This window comes from Sceloporus undulatus, chromosome 5, assembly GCF_019175285.1.
Source record: "Sceloporus undulatus isolate JIND9_A2432 ecotype Alabama chromosome 5, SceUnd_v1.1, whole genome shotgun sequence".
Taxonomy (NCBI): Eukaryota; Metazoa; Chordata; class Lepidosauria; order Squamata; family Phrynosomatidae; genus Sceloporus; species Sceloporus undulatus.
This window is the reverse complement of record NC_056526.1, coordinates 150443964-150471072: the sequence shown is the minus strand read 5'-3', so window position 1 is coordinate 150471072 and position 27109 is coordinate 150443964. Positions and strand designations below refer to the sequence as shown.

Genomic DNA, 27109 nt, shown 5'->3' with positions numbered 1-27109 from the left:
TATTAAAACTTTTCTCTAGCACCTTTGTGCTTTGGTCACCGGAAAACATAGGCCAGCCCATATAACACTAGTGCTAAAATCTCTTCACTGGCTGCCAATTAGCTTCCAGGTGCAGTACACAGTTTTGGTTACCTTTAAAGCCCTACATGGCTTGGGCCCGAGTTACTTGAAGGAACACCTCTCCCTACACAATCCACCCCGCACTCTCAGAAGCTCAGGGAAGAATTTATTGGAACATCATAAAACCAGGTTAACAACCTCCCATAAATTGTTTCCCGCTGCAACCCCCAAACTGTTGAACAGCTTACCGGAAGAGATCCGTCTAATGACCACCTTAGATGCCTTTAAGAAGGCACTTAAGATGGATCTCTTCTGGCGAGCTTATCCACCCGATTGTTTTTAGGATTCCTGAGATGAAAAGGCTTTGCTTCTGAACATGACAGTATGTCCTTAGATATCTAAGTATTGATTTAGCTATTTTATGGAATTAATATTAACACCAATACTAATATTTTATTGTTCATATTTTTATTCTTCTTATATTTGTATTGTATTATTTTTACTGATGTAATCCCACCTCGATCCACAGGAAGAGGCGGGAAATATAATAATAATAATAATAATAATGATGATAATAATAATGATAATAATAATAATAATAATAGCATTAGACTCTTGTGCACATCCCTATACCGTATACACGTTAGTCTAAGTGAAAACTCGATGAAAGCTGCCAAAAACATCCCTCCACTTCTTTACCTTCCCAGTCTTGCACTTAGATGCATAGGAATGACTGAGCCTCCTGGAATCATTAGCTGAAAGTGGGAATTGGTACCCACCTCCGCTCACTAGCTGGAGAGTGCTCAGCTTAGCTTCTTTTAGCACTAAACCAGTAGTTCATTGTGCTATGAAAGATCAATCCCTCTCCAAATACAAAGTGACAAGTCAAGTGGCAAACACCCAACAACAACCCCTGCCCAATTTTGCACCTATAACTCCATTAAAATTGAAGCTGGTAATGTTTTCTCTGCGAGAGCCAGTGTAGTGTAATGTTCTGAGCATTGGGCTACAACTCTGGAGATCAGGGTCTGAATCCCTGCTTGGCCACAGAAATCCACTGGGTGACCTTGGACAAGTCACAATCCCTCCACCTCAGAGGGAGGCAAAGACAAACCACGTCTGAACAAATGTGCCAAAGCAAATCCTTTGATAGGTTCATCCTAGGGTTGCCATTAGTTGGAAACTATTTGAAAACACAGAATAATAACATTTTCTCAATGTTATAGTTTGTGAATGATTTTGCTTTTTCACTTTGGGATTCAAGTTGATATTAAATCAGGGTGCAAGGCTGCTCTGTTCTCACCCTCCTGACACACCTGTCCCCTTTTCTGTCTCAAAACACCTGTTATTCTCAGCCAGTACCCTATTTTAATTGCTGTTCTGTAAAACAGTATCACAATCTTTCATGATACTAGATGGTAAGTCAGTGGAACTAACTAGCAGCAGTCAAGCACAGGAGGAAAAACAGAAATAACTCCTTACACATTACATAAGTTATTGATAGAATTCACTGCAACAGGTCTGCCCAGTTAAAAATGTTCAGACAAATTTTTGAAGAACAGACCGGGACATGTATGGACATGTGTGGACCGGGACATATTCAATATGTAGTCTAAACCCTTGCTCTGGAATGAACTGGTCAAAGTCGGGGGGCTCCCTCCCAAATCTCTCCGGAAGCAAGTGCTGACTACCAATCAGGGGCATTTTAACATGAATGCCCTCTTGGAGAATTTGGGTTTAAGGTGAAGGTGCCTGGCTGTCAATCAAAGTTAGTTCCACGATGGTCATAGGTGACACTTCCAGCACTGATAGGGGCCTCAGAAGTGTGCTTTCCACACCTCCTTTTTTTTTTAAAGGACCAGGCACCACTTGTCAAATTTAAAAACCTCTGGGGTGTGTGTGTGTGTGTGTGTGTGTGTGTGTGTGTTGTGGGCATTTTGTCAGTGTTGTAGGTTATGATCTGCCCTTGGCCCCATTTTCAACCCCAAAATGCAAAATAATGCATCCTGTATCCTCCACTCCTTGCCACTCCAGAATGCCTCATACACAGGTAATAATAATAATAATAATAATATAATTCCTCACCTCGGAATGCCAGAAAAGGATGCATTTTTTTTGCTCTCCTTAGGCTACCTCTGAATTCCTTAGAGACAGTAGCAAAAGCTGTATCAATTTGCCAATTTACATAATTGGAAAGAGAAACATTACATTCGATTGGTACCATTCATTCCCATTGCAGCAGTCATTCCAAAGGAAATAATAGGCTACCCCTCAGAGACAGTAGCAAAAGCTGTATCAATTTGCCAAGTTGCAACATTACATTTGATTTGTAACATTCATTTGCATTGCAGCAGTCATTCCAAAGGAAAAAATATGAACATAGATGGAGAAAAATAATTTAAAAAAAAAAAATCCAAAGGAAAAGATCTCTGTTGGATCGCAGAGGCTTGCCTTGCTATAGTGACCTGCCCTGCCCTGAGTTGACCCTTTCTCCTGCTCATGTTCTCTCTCTCTCTCTCTGTGTGTGTGTATGTGTGTGTGTATAGCTATATTTCTATTGCCAAAAACATGCACATTTTTTGCCAAAAATAATAATTAAAAAAAATCAAAAGGAAATGGTCCCTGATGGATAGCAGAAGCTTGGCCTCCTCTGTCCCCCCCCCCGACCTGCCCTGAATTGACCCCGTCAGTCACTCCCTTTTTGCCTCCTGTCACCCTTTGCCTCCAGATCCCCCTTTTTCCTTCAGCTCTTTCATCCTCCCCCTCCCCTTGGATGAGGGGAGGGAATGCTCTGACCTCTGCCCGCCCTCTGACCTTAATCCCTCCCTGAATTTGCCCCGATAATGATCGAGGGCAAGTTCATATTTTGTGGAACCCAGGTCTTTTGAGAAAAGATGGATTTTATCCCTATTCCCGATAACCCACGGTAAGGGGCATTTCCTTGTGCAAGCCTCGACATGGATTGTGACAGAATCGGGCCCAATATGAACTTCATGTGGAAGAATCGATTTCAAAACCAGTTTAAAAGATAATGTGAATGGCCCCCCTGTGTGATCCATTCAAAGAAATCTGCCTGTCCACTGTTGGGGGAAAATACAGGATTAAATATACCTTTGGACCACTGTAATTAAGCATTTTCTTATGTTCTTGATTATGTCCCCTTTTCATTTTCAATCCCTGAAACTAGTTGAAGAATTTATTCCCCCTCCCTCCCCCCAGATTCACATTACAACCCCCCCCCCCTGAAATTTAGCATGTGTGAATGTTGGATTTTAGGGATACATAAACAGGCATCTTCAAAACAAAAATAATAGAAATTCTTTTTCTAAAAGAAATGATCTTGTAGTTCTGAGAGAGAAAAAAAATTAATGCACTTGTCAGTTGGAAATAAGAGCACTAATGACACTTTAGAAGATATCCATGTGTATAAGTCCCTGTTTCTTATCCAAATGCACAGAACAAAGACACTACATCAGTTACAAATATTTGAGGCAGAAAACAAAAACACTACAAAAAAGATCCTCAGGGGGATTCTTGTTATTTCTCCTGCTCTCCCACATACCTCTAATTTCAAACAAAGCAGCTGTATTTCCCATCCTCTTTATAGTAGCAGCATCCTCATAATCACATGGGGGTACAGTTGTGGTTTTATTATATTTCTTTTCACCCAGAGAGAATTCTATTTTTCTTCTGTCTCTCTTTTCTTTCTCATACTCACCAACTCCTGACAGAATTCTCTATTCCAAATGTTTGATTTTCTCTTAGACACACAAGATCTATTCCACGGCATCCATTTTTCTCTCACAATTACACATTTATATTGAAGAAATCAAACATTTTACCATTTCCTCTCACAAAAAGTGGAGCGCTTAATGACTTCTAAGCAGACATCTTTCTTACAGTTAGGATTAAAAATAATCTAACATGTGGTGACACAGAAAGCCCATTGGTATTTATCGCCAACAACTTTTGCCACTGTTTGAGAAACAAATCAGAAAGCACACGGCCTGTGAGAATTTTTTTTGTCAGACAAGTCACTGTTACAGTAGTTCTACTTTTTCAGCTCTGTTCTGTGTTTCAAGGTCTTCTGAAATCTCAAGAACAGAAATAGTAAAAATAATTGATTACACTCTCTGATTAATGGGTCATAGGCACATGAATGGTCAGGATATCATGCTCTTTACATCTCCTCAAAGGAAAAGGGACTTTTATCAAAGCTCTAGAACAGGGTAGGGAAAGTGTGGCCCACAGGGTTTCCCAGAAGCCCCTCAAAATGTACAGATCCCCCTTTAAAAAAAAGTCAGGCTGATTCATGGGTAATTTTTTTTTTGCCCCCAATCCAGCCCAAATCTCCCCAAACCACAAAGGCCACAGTTTGCTGTTTTAATCTTTCCAGCCCGGCAAACCTCCACATAACAGAAAAACAGAAGGAAAAAAAATGGCAGAAAATCAGCCAAAATGACAGCTGGAATTGAAATCACATCACTTCAGGTGCCCTGAAACATGTAACTGTGGCCAACTGGGCATGTGCAGGAAGGAAAAATGGTCCTTGCTCTGTTTGTAGTTGCCCACCCCTGTTCTAGAAGATTCTAGAAGTGTGTTTGGTCTGGACGTTTCACAAAATTTGCATCAGAAGCTACCACCATCTGTCAACTGCCTCATCTTGTCTGAAACCTACACTCTTGTTCACCGATACTATTTTTACCGTTCCTATTCTGTCAATGGAAAATATCCAGCAGCTGATTTGGACAGAATTCTCACACTGTGCCAATGACTAATCATTTGACTGTCCTCTTCTTTTATTATTGGACCTCATTTTCAGTTCAGCACTGAAGTTGCTTCATAGCACCTAGCTATCTACCATATATATCTTGTCAGTTTTGTTTTGTTTTTCAGCTGAAATTAAACCAAAGAAAACATAACAGTCGTGGAACTTGGTTACTTCTCAACAATGCCTTTAATTACCCCTAGCCAACCACTTCATATAGCAATAGCAAGTACATTTCTATCATGCTTATCAGTGAACTAGCACTCCCTAAGTGGTTTAAAATGTCCAGGTCAATTGCCCCCAACAAGCTGGGTATTCCTTTCCCAACCTACAAAAGAATGGAAAGCTGAGTTGACCTTGGAGCCCTCCAGGATCGGACTGACAACATTGTGGCTGCAGGACCGGCATTTAACCACTGCACCGCCAGGGATCCTTCTTGACACATCACATTAAATAAGGGAGTTTATATGTCCAGAAATACAGTTGTACAAACAGGTAAAGGGGTGGTGGTATAAAAATTGAAACTACAATTCTAGAAGAGGAAGTATGCATGCAAAGGAAATGTATGAAAAATATTTCATGTTTGCTGCTAACATACTATGGGCTGGAATTGTTCCTATGTGCCTTCAAATTCTTTCTGGCACATGACAGCCCTAAAGTGACTGTATCACAATGTTTTCTTGGCAATATTTGTTCAGAGAGGGTTTGCCTTTGACTTCCTCAAGCTGAGAGAGTGTGACTTTTCCAAAGTCACCCCCTGAGTTTTCATGGACATGGTGAGATTTGAAACCTGGTCTCTTACGGTTCCAGTCCAACACTCAAACTAGCACACCACATTGGGTCTCATGACATGTGCCGCAAAACAAATGAACTTAAACATGACCTTGTTTTTGTGTGGACAGTTTCATAGTGAGGTCAGCAGAGAAGATGGAAGAAGAGCCTATACATATCCTGTTTCTTTACCACATGTTTTCCACAAGAAAAATAATATGTTGATGGAGATGGACTCCATTTCCAGATCTTGTGAAGCTCAGGAGTAAGACTGTAGGACAGTGATCCTCAAACGTTTATCCTCCAGATGTTTTGGACTTCATCTCCCAGAATTCCTGTTTGCCTAGTGGCTGGGGCTTCTGGAAGTTGAAATCCAAAACACCTGGATAACTAAAGTTTGGGAATCACTGGCGGGTTACAGACCGCCCATTTGGGGCGGGCTGTACCCGCTCCTTTCCCCGGTGTATCGGGGCTTCAGCGGCGAGAACGGCAGCCGCTGAGGCCCCGATCCGCCGCTTTTCAGGCTGCGGGGAAGCGGCAAAACGCTGCTTCCCTGCAGCCTGAAAAGGGGTGTCCTTGGGGCTTCAAGCCCCAAGGACACCCCGCGGCGGCGGGGAGGAGGAGAAAGGGGTCGCTTGGCCCCTTTCTCCTTTGGTCCACTGGGCGCAGCCGTGTGAAGGCTGCGCCCAGTGGACCAAACCAGGAAGGAGCTCCGAAACGCCCCTTTCTAACTCTAGTACGCGCTCCGCGTGTACTAAAGTGCCCGTTTGTAACAGGCCACAGTTATAGGAGGAAACCACTAGACAAAGGTATGTATCTATAATCAGAATGAGTTCATTACACCAATGCTAGACAGCAGCAACAGCCTATGTTGATGTAAGGGGAATACTTCATCTCATGATGATCCTCCCTACCCCACTTGGAAAAAGGGATGTTGATAGTACATAGTCTAGTTATTCATTGTAGGGCTATGGCAATAACAGCAATTATGATAAGAAACAATGCTTAGCTGAACAGGACATTCAGTCATGACAGTGAGCCTTATCACATGAGAAAATGGAAATGAAGCCAGAGAATAGCAGTTTTCTCTGTGCCTTACTGCACGACATCACAGCCCTTCAGTTCTCTTCTGCAAGAGATGGTAGGGAAAGTGTCTAGCTGAAAAAATCTGTTCAACAAAAGACATGCTTTTACAATTGTCTCCCATGGGGAGAGAACTAAAATACTACAATGCCATGTGACAAAGCATGGAGAAAGCTGCTATTCTTTGGCTTTGTTTACATTTTCATTTTCTGTGATATGGGTTTTAATGTATGTGCCTTCCAGTCATCTGTTGCCTTAAAATCATAGAGTTGGAAGAGACCGCAAAGACCATCCAGTCGAACCCCCTGCCATGCAGGAAATCTCAATCAAAGCATCCCCAACAAATGGTCATCCAGCTGCTGTTTAAAGACTTCCAAGGAGGCAGACTCCACCACTCTCTGAGGGAGTGTGTTCCACTGTTAACCAGCCCTTACTGTCAGGAAGTGCCTCCTAATGTTGAGGTGGAATCTCTTTTCTTGCAGATTGCATCTTAGTCTCTGGAGCAGCAAAAACAAGCTAGCTCCCTCCTCAATATGACATCCCTTCAAGTATTTAAACAGGGCTATCATATCACCTCTTAACCTTCTCTTCTCCAGGCTAAACATCCCCAGCTCCCTAAGTCATTCCTCATAGGGCATGGTTTCAAGAACCTTCACCATTTTAGTCGTCCTCCTTTAGACACGCTCCAGTTTCTCATCATCCTTTTTAAATTGTGGTGCCCAGAACTGGCAACCTCATGAATTTCAAAGGATTTTCTTAGGCAAGGAATACTCAGAAGTAGTTTTGCTAGTTCCTTCCTCAGAAAGATAGCCAACAGCATTTGGCATTCATTGGTGGTTTCCCATCCAACTACTAACCAGGGCTGACCCTGCTCAGCTTTCAAGATCAATCAGGATCTGGTGTCCTTAGAGTATGCACATGTTAATCCATACAGAGATCTTTTAGAGCATTCAGGGTCTTGTATTATTATTATATTACATTTATTTATATCCCACCCACCCACCCCCTCCGAAATTGGGAATCAAAGCAGCCATGCAGGACATTTGAGCTTGCCTCCTTTTAGCAGTATTGGAAAAGTATTTGTAAGAAGCTTGATTCTTTGCTACCCAACCTCTCTTTTGAAATAATACAGACATGACAACTGTCTAGTGCTCATTATAACAGAACTGGAATTAGCATTAAAATACTCAAAGCATTAGCATCTGTGTTTTCTATGGATTATGTTTCTTACAGCATTGGTGGCAGAGGTTTGGCAGTGCAAATGCTACTCATTGCAGGTTTTCAGCAGAGAAATGCATTATGACCACTGCAAGTCCTGAGAAACAATATTCAGTGAGAGATCACACAAATTCCACTGGCTCTTGTGCATGCAAGAATAATGCAGATTTGCTCGTTTCTCTCACTAGACCACCAATTTAACACTTTGCCAACTGTCCAATTACTCCTATTCATGTTGAGCTTAATAGTTTCCTCTCCAGCCACACACACTTTCTTTTTAATGGTGTAATTAATGAAGCTCATCAAAGCCTGGGAAACAGCCCAGTGTGCCAGCTACTCACTGACACATGCATAACATGAATATCATGTGCTCCTGATCTCACTGCTGGGATGTTCATGTAGCCAACATGGCATGAAAATGTTGCAAGTCTCTTATGTTTCAGGAAGAGGTACTATTTTAGATAGTCTTATCAGAACTACATAGAGCATCTATAAACATGAATGGGCCAGTAACTCCCATATGTTGAGGTGTAAAATATCCATATAAACTTGGTGCTTAACTGTCACATTCTTTCTGCAGCTTTATACCTTGTCATTTCTTCCAATCATGTTTCTTAAAATCAAAAGCTTGGAAAAGTTACTTTTTACTACAGTTCCTAGAATCCTTAGGTATAGCATCTACAATCCAAAAATGCAACTTTTCCAAGCACTAAAAAACTCCATAACTTTGCCAACAGAGTGGTAGTGTATCCCTAAAGGATCCCCCCATTCCATGTTGCACTTACAGTCATATAGAGCAAAATCATGTAAGTAAGAAAATGAGCTAGCAATAACTGTGTTCTGTAAAGTTCTGCATATTCCTTATCTGTATTGACAGTGCAATGCAAGAACACCCCATTTCTGCCAGTGTACCATGCAGAGTACCACAGGATCGGCATAACCTGTGTTCTTTCTGCGAATAACAGATGCAACTCAGAATCAGCTACACAGAGTACAATAAGCTTTCCCCACAAATGGTGAGACACTCTCCCTTTGCTCCACTTCTGCATAGCTCTAAAACTACTGATACTAGATCAGGGTTAGTGCTAAGAGGGAATTCTTTTGCATTGCATTACACAGGAATAACAGTCTCTATACAGCCTTTCATCTGGCAGCTCCTAACAAATCCAGCAACAAGTTTATTGTAGGTGTACAGGTTAGAAAGATGTCCAGTAAAACACATAATAGAGATATTAACCATGCAGTGATATGTCCCCATTTTGGAGACCGTTTCAAAAAGAAGAAAGATTCTTTCCCCCCTTTGTTGTTTCTATAAAGCACAGAATAAAGATAAGGTAAAAGACGCTGGCCTTCCTTGATTCCCTTTGTTTTCTGAGGCCGAGAGAAGAAGACAGAAAGGGAGGGGCACCATCTTTGTGATTCTGGCTCTATGTTATCAAGAAATCTTTTCCCATCATTGTGAGGAACAATTATTCTTGAATGCATAGGGAGGTCAGTCAACAAACATTTTTCAGGAAAGCAACAAGAAAATGAAGGGGAAATACATTCCAGATGGAAGACTACTGTGTTACCTTTCCCACCTAAGTCAATCTTTTCTCTGAACGGCTGTAAATTGGCCCACTGAGACCTGAATACCTTTCTACATGGAAGCATGAAGATTTCTTTTTCTGCTCAGGTCATTTGGAAGTGAATTAAAAAAGATGCAGGGGCTTATGTGGTATTGGTATGGGTTCTTCCTGGAGGTGTTTTTTTATTAACTGTATCAATAAAATAAAATAAAATAAAATAAAATAAAATAAAATATTAGGGGTAATGGTGGAGAACTGGATAACACACACCAGCACAGACAGCTATAGAATAGTATGTTCCCTTGCAACAGTTTTGGGGATGAAATGGAATAGTCTGTGGGCTAAGTACAGAAAAAAAATGACACTTGGGAAATCAGTTGGAAACTGGAGCTCTTACACTTTTATCATTTGTTCACTCTGTGTTAATGTTAAAAATGACCAAGTGTGTTTCAACACATTATAGCTGTGTTGCATCCATGTTATAATTATCCTGTTTTATAATGTGCTAATTCTGTGATTTTTTAAAACCCTGTTTGGATAAAAAAGAGTGATCATATATTTTAAGAAAATATTTTTTTTCTTGTGAGAACACAGCATACTTTATTCAGAATTTAAGTAAACATTTCACATATAATGTAAAGGGTCAAATGTCTACTAGCAGATTACGGTTTGTACATGTTCTTGTCAATGGGATTGATTACACTGCAGACCATATGAGTACTTCACCATTTTACCCCTGTGTTGGTAAAAAGAAGCCACTGTGGCTTCTGTCATGTACACAAGCTCCATTTCCTCAATTAGCATATACCTTTGCAGTTGTGAGATAATAATCCACCTTGTAAAACAAGTCTAGGGGATTGTGTGTCCCCTCAGATGTTGTTGAACTGCAACTCTACCATGATTCACAATTAGCTAGGCAGGCTAGGGCTGATGGCAGCTGAAGTCTAAAAATGTGTAGAGTTCCATAGATTCCTCAGCTGTTAACAAACCGGCAACCAAGACCCACTTCCACCCCTTAAATCTGCCATGAACCAAGAATTGTATCTAAATGACATTGGGTTTATTAACACCACAACTTTTAGCAAAGTATTCTAACATTTAGGCAATGGATATCATTGCCACAGTCATATCAACATTAGCCATAATGAATCTCAAGCATTTACCACACCACCACAGTAGAGGAGAATCCATTATTGCTTTGGAAACTGCTGATTTAGTCAAAGCTGTATGTGATACAATTAACAATAGGTCTTTTTAATAGCAAACTTGTAGCTGCTTCCTATTGCCAGAGGATCCTTTATATAGTTAGCTCAGGTTCATCACAACAAAAAGCACAAAAGTCCACCATAGCTTACTCATACAATCCCAAACAGGTTCACCAACAAGATGAACAAAGGTTAAAGGCTATTCACTTTCTAGATTTAAGGCACATCTGATTCTCCTGGAAAAACCACAACAGTCTTCATATCCATAGGTGAAACTAAAGCACACAGGCAGCCTAATCAGCAGGTCAGTCTTCTTTAAAAAGTTACATCTAGAAATCTTACCAAGTAAATTTACACTTACATATTCCAATATGCAATCTGCTATGTTCCTGTGGTAAAATTAATCTGTGGTTGCTGATGCTATTACTACTAATTTTTCATATAATATAAATAACAACATGGCAGGTCCAAATCTAAACTGCCCCTATCAAATTGCTGGAGAAATCTGGAATTGTTTTGCAGGAGTATTTGTTTAAACACATTGACTTTAATTAAAAAGACAGTGATTATCTGTGATTTTCCCAAAGTGTAGCAAACTGCATATCCAGAGTTCAATATGCAAACGTAATAAGAACAGATTAAGATGCATAAAATCTTCCTCTAGTATTGTTATGTCAGAAATAGGTTAATTTATAGCACTTATTTGCATCTGTCAATTGGCTATGAAGGGTTCCATCATCATAAATAACACACTCGAGAAATTAATAAATTTAATATTCTCAGCCTCTCAGCTACTTTTAATTTGTGGCTAGACAGTCTCAATTATTCTGTATATTTCATCTCATGTTGTTTAAAACCTCACTTGAATTTATCACATTAGGGAGACAAAAATACTTATATTATTTTTATATTGTGGTTTGCACAAGCTGTCAATTGTCCTATTTACAATTAATTAAATAAATAAATCAATAGGGTGCACATAACAAATGAAGCATTTTTGTGAAAAATGACCTAAAACATCTGGAGATGAAAGCTGAAAATGATCACCACCATAGATTCACAATATAGCCCTAGAGTATATAGAGTTATACTAAGAAATAAGAACACAGCTCAAATGAGAGTTGTTTGACATTACTCTGAAAACAGCATGCTTACAGAAGGAAATACTAGGATGGTATGAGAAGTGTATTATAAAAGCGTAAGTACTCCACTAGTCTGCTGTAGAATTTTTTTGGGGGTGGGGGCAGATTGTTAAGACAGTCTATTTAAAGAACATTCTTTGGTCAAACTTACCTGACCCAGGGATGGAAGTGTTCCATAAGCCATTGATTGATTCATCATTCCTTTCTGCTTCATAATAAGCATACGTTTCTGCTCCTCACTCAAGTGTGCCATTTGTGTCTGTATTTGTGACTGTTGGGGTTGCTGTGGCTGCATGTATGGCATCATGGAATTCTTGCTGGGACTGGCCATTGGTGGAGTCATTCTTTGACTCAAGTCAGCATTATAATGAGTCAGAGGTTTAGTGTTGCCATAAGAAAGCATATTGGTCTGTTTGCTCAAGGAGTTTGAACCCAGGTTATTTGGCTGCTGGCTGATCATATTCATGTGGTTTTGAGGGAGGTAGTTATTCATTGTAGTTTTTTGTGGGTTGCTTGCCGTTGGAGGCACTACAGGATTTTGGTTGTTAAAGGCTTGGGGATACATCATTGGGCTATTTGGTTTATCTGTACTGAAGGGTCCACCATAAGGACTAGATGGAGGACCAACTGGAGACCAACTTGACGTTTGATTTGGATGCTGCTGCTTCTGCTGCATGAGTTTTGCTCGCTGCTGCTGCTGTGCTGCCATCTGCTTAAGCTGCTCAGCTGGAGACAAGTCAGTGTTGGACACAGCCACCTGGCCAGGCCCTGGGCCAGCTGTTGTAACTGTTGTTGGATTCATGAGATAACCATTACCTGGTCGTGATGGAGTTTGGCTTGGGGTATGGGCTTGGTTGGGAGTCTGAGGTGACTGAACCACACAGTTTGCTGGTGAATTGTCAGGAACTGGAGCAGGGGGCGCACTAGACACAGATGGTAAACTAGAAGCTGTAGGAACATTTGAAAATGGAGGGCCTGAAGAAGAAGGTCTTATCTGTGGAGACCCCAGAGGTACATGAGCAAATGGAGAGTGAGATGGGTCGCTTTTAACACTTGCATTCTCCTGAATCTCAGTGGTTGGCCTGGGAAATTCAGGGTCCTTTTTCTCTCCAAAGTCTTCATTGAACAAATCTTGTATATCATCCTCTGGAACGGTGTTTGCCAGCTCATCTATCAGTTCCTGCCATTCTTGGTCATTCAGGTTAATGTCTGAAAACAGTTTATTCTGATTTGAAAGTGATGTGTCAGAATTGTCAATGCAGCTAGGATCATCTAAAGGCTCTTGCTTTAGCTCCTTGCTGTTGCTGTTGTGCAGGATGTTAAAACTGTCCTCAAGTTCAGTGCACCCATTGATTGGGAGTTTAATCTCTGGAAGTCCACCATTTTTACTCACGTCATCTAGACCGCCAGCATGAGTTCCACTGTTCTGCAAGGGTAATGATGGCTTTATGTCAAGCTGGTGAAGAGGGGAAAGGGAAGGCAAAGGCAAATTATTGGGCAAGTTGTTGACTCTTTCAATCCCGGGTCCATCTTTTCGTATCCGCTTGCTGGTGGGAGAGAAGGTATTGTCACAGACTCCATTCTGCTGTTCACCATTAAGAGGTGAGCGTGCTCCTTCCAATTTCCTCTTCACAGTTTCCTGAAGCTTGAAGAAACAAAACAAATTCATGCATTAGACTCCTGCATGCATTTCATGTTTCTTTTACACAGATGCAAGCACACAAAAATGTTTGCACTAGTGTGTTTCTGCAACTTTACTGATAGTAGATTACATCCCACCATTGATAATGAGCTCTCTAGGCAATATACAAATAAAATAAAATACACAGGCAGAGATATTTTTTGCAGCAGATCCTCTAACCTTCTACCTTTTGGGGGTGACAGGAGGTTATTGGCCTACACTGTTCATTTCGACCCCACATCAGAAGCCACTTCTGATAACTCATTATGCTGGCACAACCCATCTTCCAGTTTTGAAGGTAGAATGATACAGCCATTTTTAATTGTGGTATATACAATATATTTTCCACCTACTTATCCCACTATTGTTTCTGGTCAAACAGTTCTAGCAAGTTTCAAGAGGAGCGAAGGTTTGGATTACTTGAGAAGTTGGTGGGGGGAAATAAACGAAGTGTCCACCACAGGTAATGGTTATTATTTCATAATGGCTACTATTTCATTATATTTGAGCTCTTTAAAGAGCTATTATCTGTTTCCAGCCTTAGTCTGCAACTCTAGATATGTACACTTCCGCACAAACGTTGCTCACAGAATACATTACTCACTATTTTATAATGCTAAATGCAGAAACCTTAAGCTAGGGATAGGGCCTACAAGGTGAAACCATTATAGAGGAGCGCCTGGCATTGAAGAAATAACAGCAAATACAAGTGTCATAGAAATTATCAGATAAAACATCCAGACATCATTATTAAGTTGAGAGCACATGAAGCACATGGAACCTGGATTTGATAATATGTCAAATTAATAAAGGAGAGCATTCCACCTCCAAGGTACCATAAATAAAAACACCCTCTTCTCAGTCACATCACACAACACCCCATTCTCAGTTCACTAGTTTTTTTTTTAATTAAAGCCTTATTTTTTTCCCTTTCTTTCCTGGAGCAGATAAGAAAGTTTGTTGGCACTGTTGCTTTACTTGTCAGATACCAATACAGCACATTGGTCTTTCCACTGTTTAGTGTTGCTCTGCTAAGCATTACATTCATGAGACAAGACAAGGTTTAGGTACCACTTCAATCCCACTTAAGCCCTCTAACTACTACAACTGAAGTGACAGTTGCAGGAAGCACAACACTTTTCTAATGCAAAAGGAGGATGCTGTAACAATCTATCTCTTCAATTTATCATCTGAACTCTCATCAAAGGTATTGAGGTGAACTTTAAACCTATTTAGAAAAACTGGGGAAATGACTTGCAAAACAGGAAATCTGCTCTCTCTGTCAAAAAGGTTCCTAGTTACCAGTCATGATCCAGATAGCAGAGGCTGGCTATGTTCAGTATAAAGCATATTTTTAAAATGTACAATTGTGGTTTTGCAGCTGCATATCTGTGATTGTACTTCTGAGTTATTTACCATATATTATCAATCTTACTGTTTTGTTTTTATTCTGTGTTGCCTTGAGATCCTAAGATACATAAGACAACTCATGACTTTGAAGAAGAAGAGGAGGAGGAGGAAGAGGAGGAGGAGGAATGTGTGTGTTAATGCACTCTAAAAATAGTTTTCTTCTGGATTTTGGTGTAAAGTAAACCCTTTAAGATCTATTTCCCTCTTCTACTGCTCTTTTGACTTGCTCTTAGCCACTCTTTGCCCATGCTCTATATATTTATTCCTATTAATGTCTCCTTACAGGTTTATTAGAACCCTTTGGGACTGAGGTATGTTGCATATTGCAGCCACAAGGTGGTAAGTGGGCATGGTAGAATGATGGAGATGCCATTTCAGAAATTAGATCAAGTTCCTTTTTAAAAATGTTTTCAACATTAAATAAAAAAACAAACTTCTCTGTATCTCGTCCCAATGTATGAGAGAAAAACAATGGCCTAACTGTCCCCTTTAACTCATTCAATAGATTTGTTGTTCTTGTGTACCTTCAAGTCATTTCTGACTTATGGTGACCCTAAGGTGAACCTATCCTGGATTTTTCTCAGCACGGTTTGTTGGGTGTGTGTGTGTTGCCAATGCCTTTCTCTGAGGCTCTGAGAATATGACTTGCTCATAGTCACCCTGTGCCCCAGTAGGGATTTGAACTTCGGTTTTCTGGAGCCCTAGTCTAACGCTCAAAGCACTATACCATGACAGTTCTCAATTTAGTAGATACAGGGAGCATTATATATAATATAATTATTAAAAAAATATAACCTTCCCACTTAAAATGTGAAGTGATATGTACAGAATTCTGAGTTTTGTCACCTTGAATTACTTTTATGTAAAAAGCAAATTCAAATTGCTTTTTATTTTACTTTCAATTTTTGTGCAATAGTTTGCTATAAAAATAATAAACAAATTTAAACTTTCTCAGCTTTAAGTGTTGGTCAGTGATGATATATCCTATCTGAGCACAAAGACAACCATCATTCCTTGTGCAGGAAAAAAATGGACAGAATAAACTAGATACAAGAAAAACTTTTACATTCCTGCTGTCAACATGCCTTTTTATGACATGAGTAATGTGAATCCATTAGCATGTACAGGAAACAGTGGAATATTTTCAAAGATAATTAATCAAGCAATTGATGAACAGCACAGTGGTTAAATGCTGGTACTACAGCCATAACGTTGTGAGTTCGATCCCAGGCAGGGCTCCAAGGTTCACTCAACCTTCCATCCTTTCAAGATTGGTAAAATGAGAACCCAGCTTGTTGAGAGAAATTAGCTTACAGATTGTAAACTACTTAGAGAGTGCTTAATTCACTGATAAGCAGTATATAAATGTACATGCTATTGCTATATTTATTGCACAGGCTTAATTGTGTAGCCAGTCTTCCTACAAGTACAAAGGTGCAGACAAACCCAGAACAAAGTAATCTGGCCCGTACCACTGAAATCCAGGTGGAGTGAGCTAAATCATTCTGTGGCTTCCACTCTCACTGACAACAGAGTGAACTATTTTTACCACAAATTTACATTTATTGTGTTTTCCCCATCAAAACTAAGGTGCATAATAAGACCTCATACTCTCACTTTCTTTTTTCTTCTAGGAATTCAGTTCAATAATGTCTGCCTTACAGATTTTGTGTCACTTAAACCTTAGTTTCACCTCAGCCTTTGAGCATTTAAAATGAATCAAGGATTAATAACCTACAAACAACTCCAGGATGAACCTGGCATCATGATGTCAGCAATTTAAAAAAATGTTAAGTCATGTTAGCACACTTTTTTAAAAAAGGAAAGGAAATAATCAGATAGACATTCATAAATAGCTCCAATAAATTTCAAAATTAGCTGTACACACATTTCGACTGGGGACTGTAACCAAATGCAAAGGCTGTTTCATATTATACAATTAGCAGATATAACCTAAATTATCTGTTGTAAGTGTCTTCCAGTTGCCTTATGTCACTTTATGGTGACCCTATGTATTTCATAGGGTTTTCTTAGTCAACGAATAGTTAAAGGTAGTTTTGCCCATTCCTTCCTCTGAAATATAGCCTACAGCACCTGATATTCACTGTTTCCCATCCAAGTATTAACCACAGCCAATCCTCCTTAGCTTCCAAAATCTGACAGAATCTGGCACCTTTAGGCTAATTTAGAACTGTATACAGTGGGCCCTTCTAGAGTGGGCCCTTCATATCTGCTAGGGTTTAGTTCTAAGAACCCCTGTGGATACCGAATCTGTGGATGCTCAAATCCTATTAATACAATGGTGTAGTAAAATGGCGTCCCTTACATAAAATGGTGAAATCAGAGGGGTTTCTTGTATGGAATGTATATATTTTTAAAAAATATTTTCAAGCTGTGGATGGTTGAATCCATGGATAAGGAATCCATTGATATGCAGGGTCAACAGTACTCTATAAGGGAGACACAGTCCCTTTTTACCATAACTTATATACGTACACACAACAAAAAGCCAAAGCCTATTCCTGTTGTGATGCATCAAAAATCTAGATGCACATGATCTCAGGACTAGATCAAAATGCAGTCTGAAAGGCACAACAGTGAAATGAAAGAGGCTGCATAAAATAAGATTAACAGGGTCATAAATACAATTTTAGGAGAGAAATTTACACAGATTTTTTATTTCTTCGGATACAATTTGATTAGAAACTTTCAGTATATATATTCATGTACATTATTCCAGTTTGTGAACAGTGAAGTCTTTGCATGGTGACATGCTGGTAAACAGCTTACAATTGCCATTGGATGCAAGGGGGAGGGCTTAATTTTACCTCCCTGACACATTAGTCTCCATCTCTGAAGAAATCTCAACTATTTTATTGTACACTATTTTTTATGCTCACAGCAGCAAACCATTATCTTGTGGGTATATAACCATGTGTTGTACAAATTAAACTACTTAGAAATAGTGCAAAGGGTGAACAAATTCATCTGTGTATTAGTAAGATTTTAGTTTTCTTCACAGACAACACCAAGGTGCTGTATTCACTCCCTGAACATAGACCAGCATGGCTACAGGGAGTGACATCCCAACAACATCTGGAGGGCTCACATTCTTAACCCTGGGAGCAAGCAACAGAAATTGTGATGCCCGAAATTAATGGACTTTAAATTCTTTGAATGAAGTCTGCAAATGCCAATCTTGTGCATGATGTCCAAAAATAACGTTGCCAGTAGATAGATGGTAGGTAGGTAGGTAGATAAGGATAGATAGATGGATGGATGGATGGACAGACAGACAGACAGATGATAGATAGAGACCTTCTGCCTCTAGTACTTTTTTTAAGACCAAGAAAACAGATGGTATGGATGGACATGTGTGAGTGCTAATTATTTACACATTTGAGAAACTTGTTTGTGGACCTGAAAGGAGGTCAGCTTCATGGTGCCATTTATAACCAGAAAACTGTTCCCCCGAACCACCAATAACTACCTCAACTTGAAAATTTCAGCAGGACTGGAACGGGCACACCACAGAGTATCCACTACATAAACAGGGGAGCACTTAAGGCTGTCGACATAGCTTTCATCTGCTGCAAAAAGCTGCTCCACTTCATCCTGCAAGCAGCAAGTCATTTTTCAGAAGAAATTAGACCAAGGTGCTGTTGTTATAGCAACAGTCAGAGCCACTTACACAGCCTCCCCCCCAATCTCATTCTGACTTCAGTGGGCAGCTATTTCAATTATGTCTAGGGAGTGACCAGGCCTGCTGCTGCTGTTTAGCGCTTTTATTGCTCCTTCAAAACAAGCTCATAGCCTGAATTTTCTTTTGGTTTTGTCGCTGACCATAAAAGTCAATCAGGCTTCATAGCATTTTCGGTCATTCTACCCCAGATTACTTCCAAACAGCTCAATGGTCAGTATAATCATAAGACAAGGAGGATCTGGCTGTCATCATAGCTGTTTTAACCTACACAGCATATAATGGGACTGTTTCCACTGAGTTTGCATTCCTGAAACCAAGTCAGGTCCTTTCATTCTAAATACTACAACTAGGGTTGCTCTTCTTATGTGCCTTCAAGTCACCTCTGACTTATGGCAACTCTACAATAGGGTTTTTTTCTTCCATATTCAAAGGGGATTTGTCATGGCCTCTAAGATTGAGAGAGTGTGGCTTGCCCAAGGTCTACTGGTGGATTTCTGTGACCAAGTGGGGCTTTAAACCTTTGCCTACTGGAGTCCTAGTCCAACAGTCAAGATATTAAACTATGCTGGTTTTCTTAACTAGGATGGACTGGAGACTAATCAAGATAACCTTGCATCTTGATCACACTATCAAATAGCTACTAAATGCTTCAGAATTAAACATCCAAGGCATTTGTAACACTAGAATGTATTTAGATTTCTTTTTGGCTGACAAAATGTCTTATCACCTGACAAGGGCAGAAATAACTGAGGCCATCAAAACTGTGACATGAGTGGGGAGGTGGAAAATGCAAAGGATTGATCTGTGCCACATGTGTATGTGTATGCCTGTGTCTTTTATGCGCACAGGGAATGTTAATAAACAAATCAATAAATGCTTCCATGGTGGCACAGGTTTAAAAGAAAGAACAAAAGGGTGTTACTCCCTTCATCATCCTTGTGATTCAAATTTCTATTAAAATTGATGTCTCTTATTCTCTATGTCATTTCGGATGAGCTGCACTGTCATTTGTGCTCAAAAGAACTTAACATTCCTGCAGCGATGATTGAATATTAGGATCACAGAACTGTGAGGCTAGAATGTGTATTGAGGTCAAATACTTCAACCTTCTGAAAGAGGAAAGATCCTCCATCTAACACACTCCTCAAGAGATTAGAAGACACCGTCCAGATCACAACACAGCTTCACAATCACAAGTGAGGACTAAGGAGGATGTCTGCAAAGATTCTGGATTTTGAATTGTCATAAACAAATCCACATTTTATGCAGTCAATGAAAACACCCCTTCTGCGTAACAGAACATGAGAACTGACTACTAAGTATCAGATTACTGGGGCAAGATTTGGCATCTTTCAGTCATAATTACATAAATGTGTGACAAAACAGAAGGGCGTGAAATAGCCAATTCATATGCTAAATGTTTCTGATATCATATTTTAAAATATTCTTCAGGAGATCAGAAATGATCTGCATAAGCCTACCTTTAACAAATTAAAATATCCCTTTAGTTCATCCTCCATGCCTATAACTGGTAGCAAAATGAAGTGATGAATAGTATGTTGATTATGGCGCATTACAGACTGCCCAAAAGCGGGCGGGTGGTCTGCCGCCGCCGCCATTAGCTGTGCTGAAAAGCCCCAGCGGCCAGACCGCGAGGCTTCCTGGCGCAGCTAAAAAGAAGCGCCGAAATGGCGCTTCTTTTTGTCACCTGGAAGTGGCACCGTGAGGCGCAAGGCACGCACTCGCAGCGTCGCTTCCGCCACGTGATGTCTGGATGGTGTGCGTCTGAGACGTCAAAATGGCAGCCCCCGTGTGGATGGGCGCCGCGCGTACTAGGGACAGGGCCGGTTAGGAAGGTAAGACCCTTCCTAACCCTAGCACACCCCTTCCTAACCCTAGTAAGCGCAGAGCGCGTACTTTGTGCGCGTGTGTAACATGCTTATATCTCACATTTTAAGACAAAGTTTTCCTGAAGTGATTTAAAAAATTAAACGCATAATACAGTCCAGTGGACCCTTAGTATCCGCTGTGGTTTGGTTCCAGGACCCACCCACCCCCACTTCCCCCATAGATCTCAAAATCCATGGATGCTCAAGTCCCATTATATATGACTGCATAGTAAAATGGAGTTCCTTATACAAAATGGCAAAATCAAGATTTATTTTTTGAATTTTTTTAACAAAAAGGTTTTCAAATCGTAGATGGTTGAATCTATGGCTGCAGAATCCATGGATACAGAGGACCAACTGTACATTACAGAACATGAAAATACATAAAAACCAGTTCATAAAATAAATGTTTTCAAGAATTGTCTGATGAGGGTTTGATAGGTGATGAAAAGAAATATCCCAGGAAGGTGTTTCAAAGATATAGGGTCATCAGTGAAAAGGCCCTATTTATCTGCAAAAATAAAATTTGCTAGGAGTCAGTCACGCTTCAGGCTTCAAAATCTCTGAGCCTAGAGACAAATTGGAAGCCAAAGCAATTCCAATAAAATGGCTATAAAATACACCATTTACTACAAGCATACTGGAAGCCACATATTTAGCTATCATAGGCCCGTTACAGATGGGCAAAATGTGGCGTGGCAGCGGCGGTACTAGGGTTAGGGAGCATGCACCATGCAGACACCCCCTAACCCTAGTACATATTCTGTACGTCAAAATGGCAGCGCCCTGTACACACGGGCACTGCCATTTTGACGTGATGGATGCTTAGCACCAGAAAAAGAACCCGCTTTTTGTGGGTTCTTTTTTAGCTGGCAGGAAACTGCACGGTTTATCCACTGCAGCTTCCTGCTGGTGGAAAAGGAGGCCCCGGCAGATTACCCTTTTTGGGCAGTCTGTATCCCACTATGGTTTCTAAACAGTCTTTTAATTAACATCACAACTTGAAGTGTGAGCATACTTAGAACTTCCTGTAGTACATGCTGATTCTTCTAAACTCATCTGTAGCAGCAGCAATAATATTTACATTTCTATACTGCTTCATAGTAAACTCGGCACTCTTTAAGCAGTTTACAGTCCGTAAACCAATTGCTCTGAACAACCTGGGTACTCATTTTACCGACCTATGAAAGGATGGAAGGCTGAGTCAACCTGGAGCCCTCTGGGATCGAACTCACAACATTGTTGATGCAGTACTGGTATTTAATCACTGCGCTACCAGGGCTAAGACATCTGTACACCCAACATTCCTGCAGCACATGTTGATTTTTCTGAATTCATCTTTACATCTCAAGAATGTTTTGGGGAGGGGAATTTATTTTACCATTTTTCCTCAGGGACATAGCACATGCATCTATTTTAATGTTTATCTGCCTCCAAGTCCACACCCTATGTATGAATTTTATAGACATAAAAAAACCACCAACCTCTAGAACAGGCAGTGCCATCATGCTTATACAAAGAATCATCCAACCAGCATTTTACATCACTGGATCAAGAGATAGAAAGAAAACAGATCTGTGGTTGTCAGAAGATCCAGACAGGTGTGTGGGAAGGAGACAGCTTTGTATCTGTCACAGAAGCCAGATGATCAGCACTCTGGCCTAATAAAGCACTCCTCAAAACAGGAGGCACTTGTTGCTTATGACTCAATTCACTACGAGACTGAAGATCCACGTCAGGCTATCTCACCTACTCACCTTGGCTTCTACATTTGTTTTTGGGACTGAGATTAAAAGAGAAAGAAAAGAAAGTAGGAAACGATTACTGTGACTGATTAAAATATACATAGGATTTTATTTATTTTATTTGCAACGTCTGATTATAAAAGCACAAGCATCACATTGCACTTTTTTGTTTTTGTTTTTCTCAGTGTTTAAGATTAGCATTTTCATTTCTTGGCTTTCAGTCTATTTAACACATGCAAAAGCAAGGATTAATGTAAACATGCAGAATAATGGGTTCTGAAATAGGAAACCAACAACATAAGGCCCGAACAGACAGGCCAAAATAAAGTTGCTTTGGGTCACTTTGGAAGTATACTGTTTAAATTATGCATGAGTCCTAAGAGGTCGGAAGTCACGCCAAAGTCACACTCCAGTCCTAAGGACTGGATCGCAGTTTTGGCGCAACTTCTGGTCTCTTAAGATTTGTGTATCATTTAAATAGCATACTTCCAAAATGACCCAAAGTAGCTTTATTTTGGCCTGTCTGTTTGGGCCCATAAAGTCCCTTGGCAATGTACACAGGAATAACAAACATAGGTATAATTAAATTTCTCATTTCTGACTGTTCTGCAAGCTCAACTGGACCTTGACATAACAATTAGGTCAAAGATGTAAAGTTGTTACCAACCCCATATAGCATTGTCCATCTCTGTCTCTTTATTTACTTTCCGTATAATCTATTGCCATATCACTTAAGAACATAAGGGTCTTGCTTTTAATATTAAAAACAAATTTCATATTATATGTTTTTACCATGAATCCTAAATAGTCAAAAGTATTTTAGGGGTGGGCAACCTGCAATCCTGCATCTGGAAACCCACTACCCACACCCAGATAGTGGTGATAAATCTTTGTCATAAAAAGAGACAATGGCCTGTTCCAGACTGCCAAAATAAAGCTGCTTCGGGTCTCTTTGGAGGTATGCTGTTTAAATGATGCATGCATCCTAAGAATCCGGAAGCTGCACCAAAGCTGCACTCCAGTGCTTAGGAATGGAGTGTGGCTTTGGTGCGACCTCTGGACTCTTAGGACCCATGCATCATTTAAACAGCATACCTCCAAAGAGACCCGAAGCAGCTTTATTTTGGCAGTCTGGAACAGGCCATTATACATTTTACAGAACTAAACAGTCGTTTAAACCTTGTGGATCTATGTGACCATGTTCTATTATTAGAAAGTGAACTTGTCTTTTACTCAACTCCCATCCTTTATTATCGTGTTTTCATAGAAATGAAACCAATGGGAAGGGTGGCATAGGGGCGGAGAGTGTCCCTGTCTTCCTGAATCCTCAATCCCAGAAAAAGTTTAGCCAGGACCCAGATTGGGTTCTGGCAGCTTTGGAGGAAGGTTTCTTTGTCACAGAAAGCACCAATACTGCTCCCAAATAGTATGATTCAGCTATGGGCTTGGTTCATGTCACATACACATCCTTACACAGGTGTATACACCTTAAAAGGCAGGGCTTCTTTGGGTATGTTAAGTGATTGCTAACACAAAATAAAGCATCTTTTTCTGTCCCATATTTATGCAAACCCGCTGAATCTCCTCCAGTCCACCCATATACTAACTGATAAACAAGTCTTATTATGGGATTCTGCCTTTTAACAATATTAAATGGGGCGGGAGGGGGGGAAGAGAATAAATGTTTTCTTTTGTTAGAACCTCAGTGCACAAACAAGATCGAAATCAACATCACTGTGAGACCTCTGCAGTTCTTTGCTTACAGCACACAGCACAATGATGCTTTGTTATTTTCAGGTGTGGTGTAGAAATGCACTGCAGTGCATTGGCACAGTGGGCTTCAGTTGATCTTATTCTCTTCATTAACAGACTTTTGTTTGAATCTTTTGGTATTGTACTGATAAATAAAATTTAAAAAAATAAAATGATACAGCCTGGCCTTTACAGCCTTTGACTATTCCAAGCTCAAACCAGATTTACATTGGCAATTAGACTGCCTTCACAGAAAAAAAACAAACTTTCCCTTCTATTGTACTGTATTTTACACAAGTTCATTACATTTATTTTCCTGTTGCATTTTTGTCCCTATCAGAATTGGTTCTGAGATTCTAAAACCCATCAAAACAGTGACTAAAACTTATACTGTACCTACTTTCAGAAGAGCAGCCAATACCCCCAAGGCAGTGGTTTTCATGTTGATGGACATTTTCCAGAGGCACCTATTGGAGAGTGCCTTTACTATCATTTATTTGGCTCATATCTATGTTAGAACAGATTGAAGATGTTCTCTGAAAACACATGTTTTCAGAGCTTGGAAAAGTGAGGGATTCTGAGGATTCTAGTCCAAAGAAGTAACATTTCCAATCTCTGCAAATTTTGTACATTTGATACAGAAGATCACACTTGCTATTGGCTTGTAGAATTATTCTCTACCAAAAGTAAAGAGGATCAATAAAAACAGGAATGATCTTTGTTCGCTACAATAAGGGCCTGTGATTATTATGGGATCAGTATGTGCAGAGTAGCAAGACACATGAGCTTATCAAGGGCTTTTTTTTCTTACAGGTCTGAAAGCGATCAGTCATGTGGAGAGAAACCCTGCAACTTCTCTTTCCCTGGGGGCAATTCCATGGATTTAAAAAACTGTTTTCTATGAGTAGTCTTAGGATCATGACTTTACTACTTTCCCCCACTGACTTCCTGGTACACCTTCTAACAGCACACTGCGTTGGCTAAAAGGTTCTAGCTTGGACTAGCTTTACCAAGCAGAGAGTAGTTTGCTCTCTGGCAAAATAAACCCGACTTCACATTGGAAAACATCTTCCTAATCCACACATTGGAGTCAAATTGCCCTAGTCAAGAGGGCTTATTGCCTGAATTTTGAGAAGTAAATTGTTTTAGAGAAATAATGATTATCAATTGACAGTGGCAATTTTCCACCAGTTTAGAACAGCTGCATTCTTTCCAAGGGAGAAGAATCTGCCCACTGTCCTTTATTCCTCCCACCTCTAAACCAGAACTGGAAAATAATTTATGTACAAATAAATAGTTACTTCTACTTTCTTTCCTTGTTAACAAAGGTAAAGCTCAGTTACACTCTGGTCATACTTTGATGAGAGAGAACTTCATTCCTTTGTGATCTAACTATAACTTGTATTTGTTCCTATTTATGGAGATGTGGCCTCATTAAAAGGTAGAGAAAGAACATGACATGCTTCAAACATTGCCTGATGCTGTAGGCCATGTTGCTGCTTCATGCCTTGTTGTACATGTACAGATGATAATGATGGGCACTGTAGAAGACCAGTTTTTTACAATTCAGATTTGCTTTTGGAAAACAACTGAAAACAGCTAATCCAGTTACTTTGGAGAAATGGAAAAGTAACCAATTACTTCTTTAGAACTGTAATTATATCAGTAACTACTCTCTTGTGATCTGGAGCCATAATAATTTATTACATCTGTAGAATAGTTTTCCATGTTCTTTAGACTGCTGCAATGTGCTTTTTATTTGGAAACTACAACTAGCATAGAATATATCATTTAGGTTTGGGCTGGTATGTGCTACCTGGAATGTATTTTCTAACATTTTATTTTAAAAATCATTTACGTAGTTCCAGTTGATTTCTAAGTCCAATTGAAAGTGCTCTTGTTTCTCTTTAAAATTTTAAAGTAACTGTCTAGAGGTGCACTAATCTTCAATAATGACTCCTTCCAGATGGACCTGGTGCAACCACGTTGTCTTGCAAGGTCCTTCTCTTAGCATTCCATCAGATAGAGATATGGTCAGTGGTCATAACAGATGAAGCCTTTGCAGGAATGGAACCTTGGCTAACAAGGCATGTTTATTTTGATTTATGGCACACATTTTATAGACTTTTTGAGGCATAAGGGAAAATTGCTTACTGTCTTTTATAATTTTCATATTTTGGGCTATGAAAGGATAGTGGGTTGATTTGTCTCACTTGGAAAGAATCACCACTATCAACTGACAATAATTATTTCTCTGAACAATTTATTTCTGGTGTTCTAATTTTAAATGATTTTGTTTTTATTTGAATTAAGCAACCTTATAAATTATTCTCCTAGAATGACAGTCAGAAATATTTTAGATATGTAAATAAAGATTTATACCTTTGCACTCTATTAGAATCCTGAGACTTTTTTCAAAGATTTTACAGTATTTCACACACATGATACCTCTGGTGATTGCTTGAAAACCACTCCAATGTGCTAATTTATTTTCGCAGTAGGTTGCATCCATGTAAAGGGAATTAGTATTGTACATACTGCTCCCCAAATTGGGACAATGAAAGTAGCATTTGTAGTTGCTAATATCTAAATGACTATGAATGCTGAGCACAAATAACTTTATTTCATGCTACAAAGGCCACTGATGGCTTGGTCTTCCAAGTGTTGTTTTCAAGCAAGCCTAGCAAAGCAAATAAGCTGACAAAGCTTGTTGAGGATCACAGCAGACAGGCTTTCAAAGAGATGGGGATGCCAAGAGGAAGTGTTTATGTTTGACATTTTTTTCTGAAGGTATGAAGAAGGTATATGGAACATGTAATCTGGTATACTGCCACTCCCCATAACAACAGGTTTGGATCTAAGTCATCCCTAGCCAGAGCTTGGAATATTACTTTTTTTAAGAAGAATGTGTTATATTACTTATTACTGTGATCAACCAACTTGTTTCTGTTACATAAAATAACTTGCTGGATTAATCACTGATAACTTATAATTTGTATGTAGATAGATTCTGTAGCACTTTTGGCACTAGCTAAAGAAACAAGTTGGCAGCATGAGCTTTTGTAGATGCATCTGAGGATGTAGACTTAAGTCTACGAAAGCTCATGCTTCCAA

At 39.7% G+C, this 27109-nt stretch overlaps 1 protein-coding gene across 1 annotated transcript in view; it reads right to left on the bottom strand.

Annotated features, from left to right (window-relative positions):
* MAML3 (mastermind like transcriptional coactivator 3) overlaps positions 1-27109 on the bottom strand; it is a 365293-nt gene that overhangs the window by 131381 nt on the left and 206803 nt on the right. Inside the window, exon 2 of the mRNA XM_042467382.1 lies at positions 11967-13460. Within this exon, the coding sequence (XP_042323316.1) occupies positions 11967-13460 (1494 nt within the window). The remainder of the gene's footprint in view (positions 1-11966; positions 13461-27109) is intronic.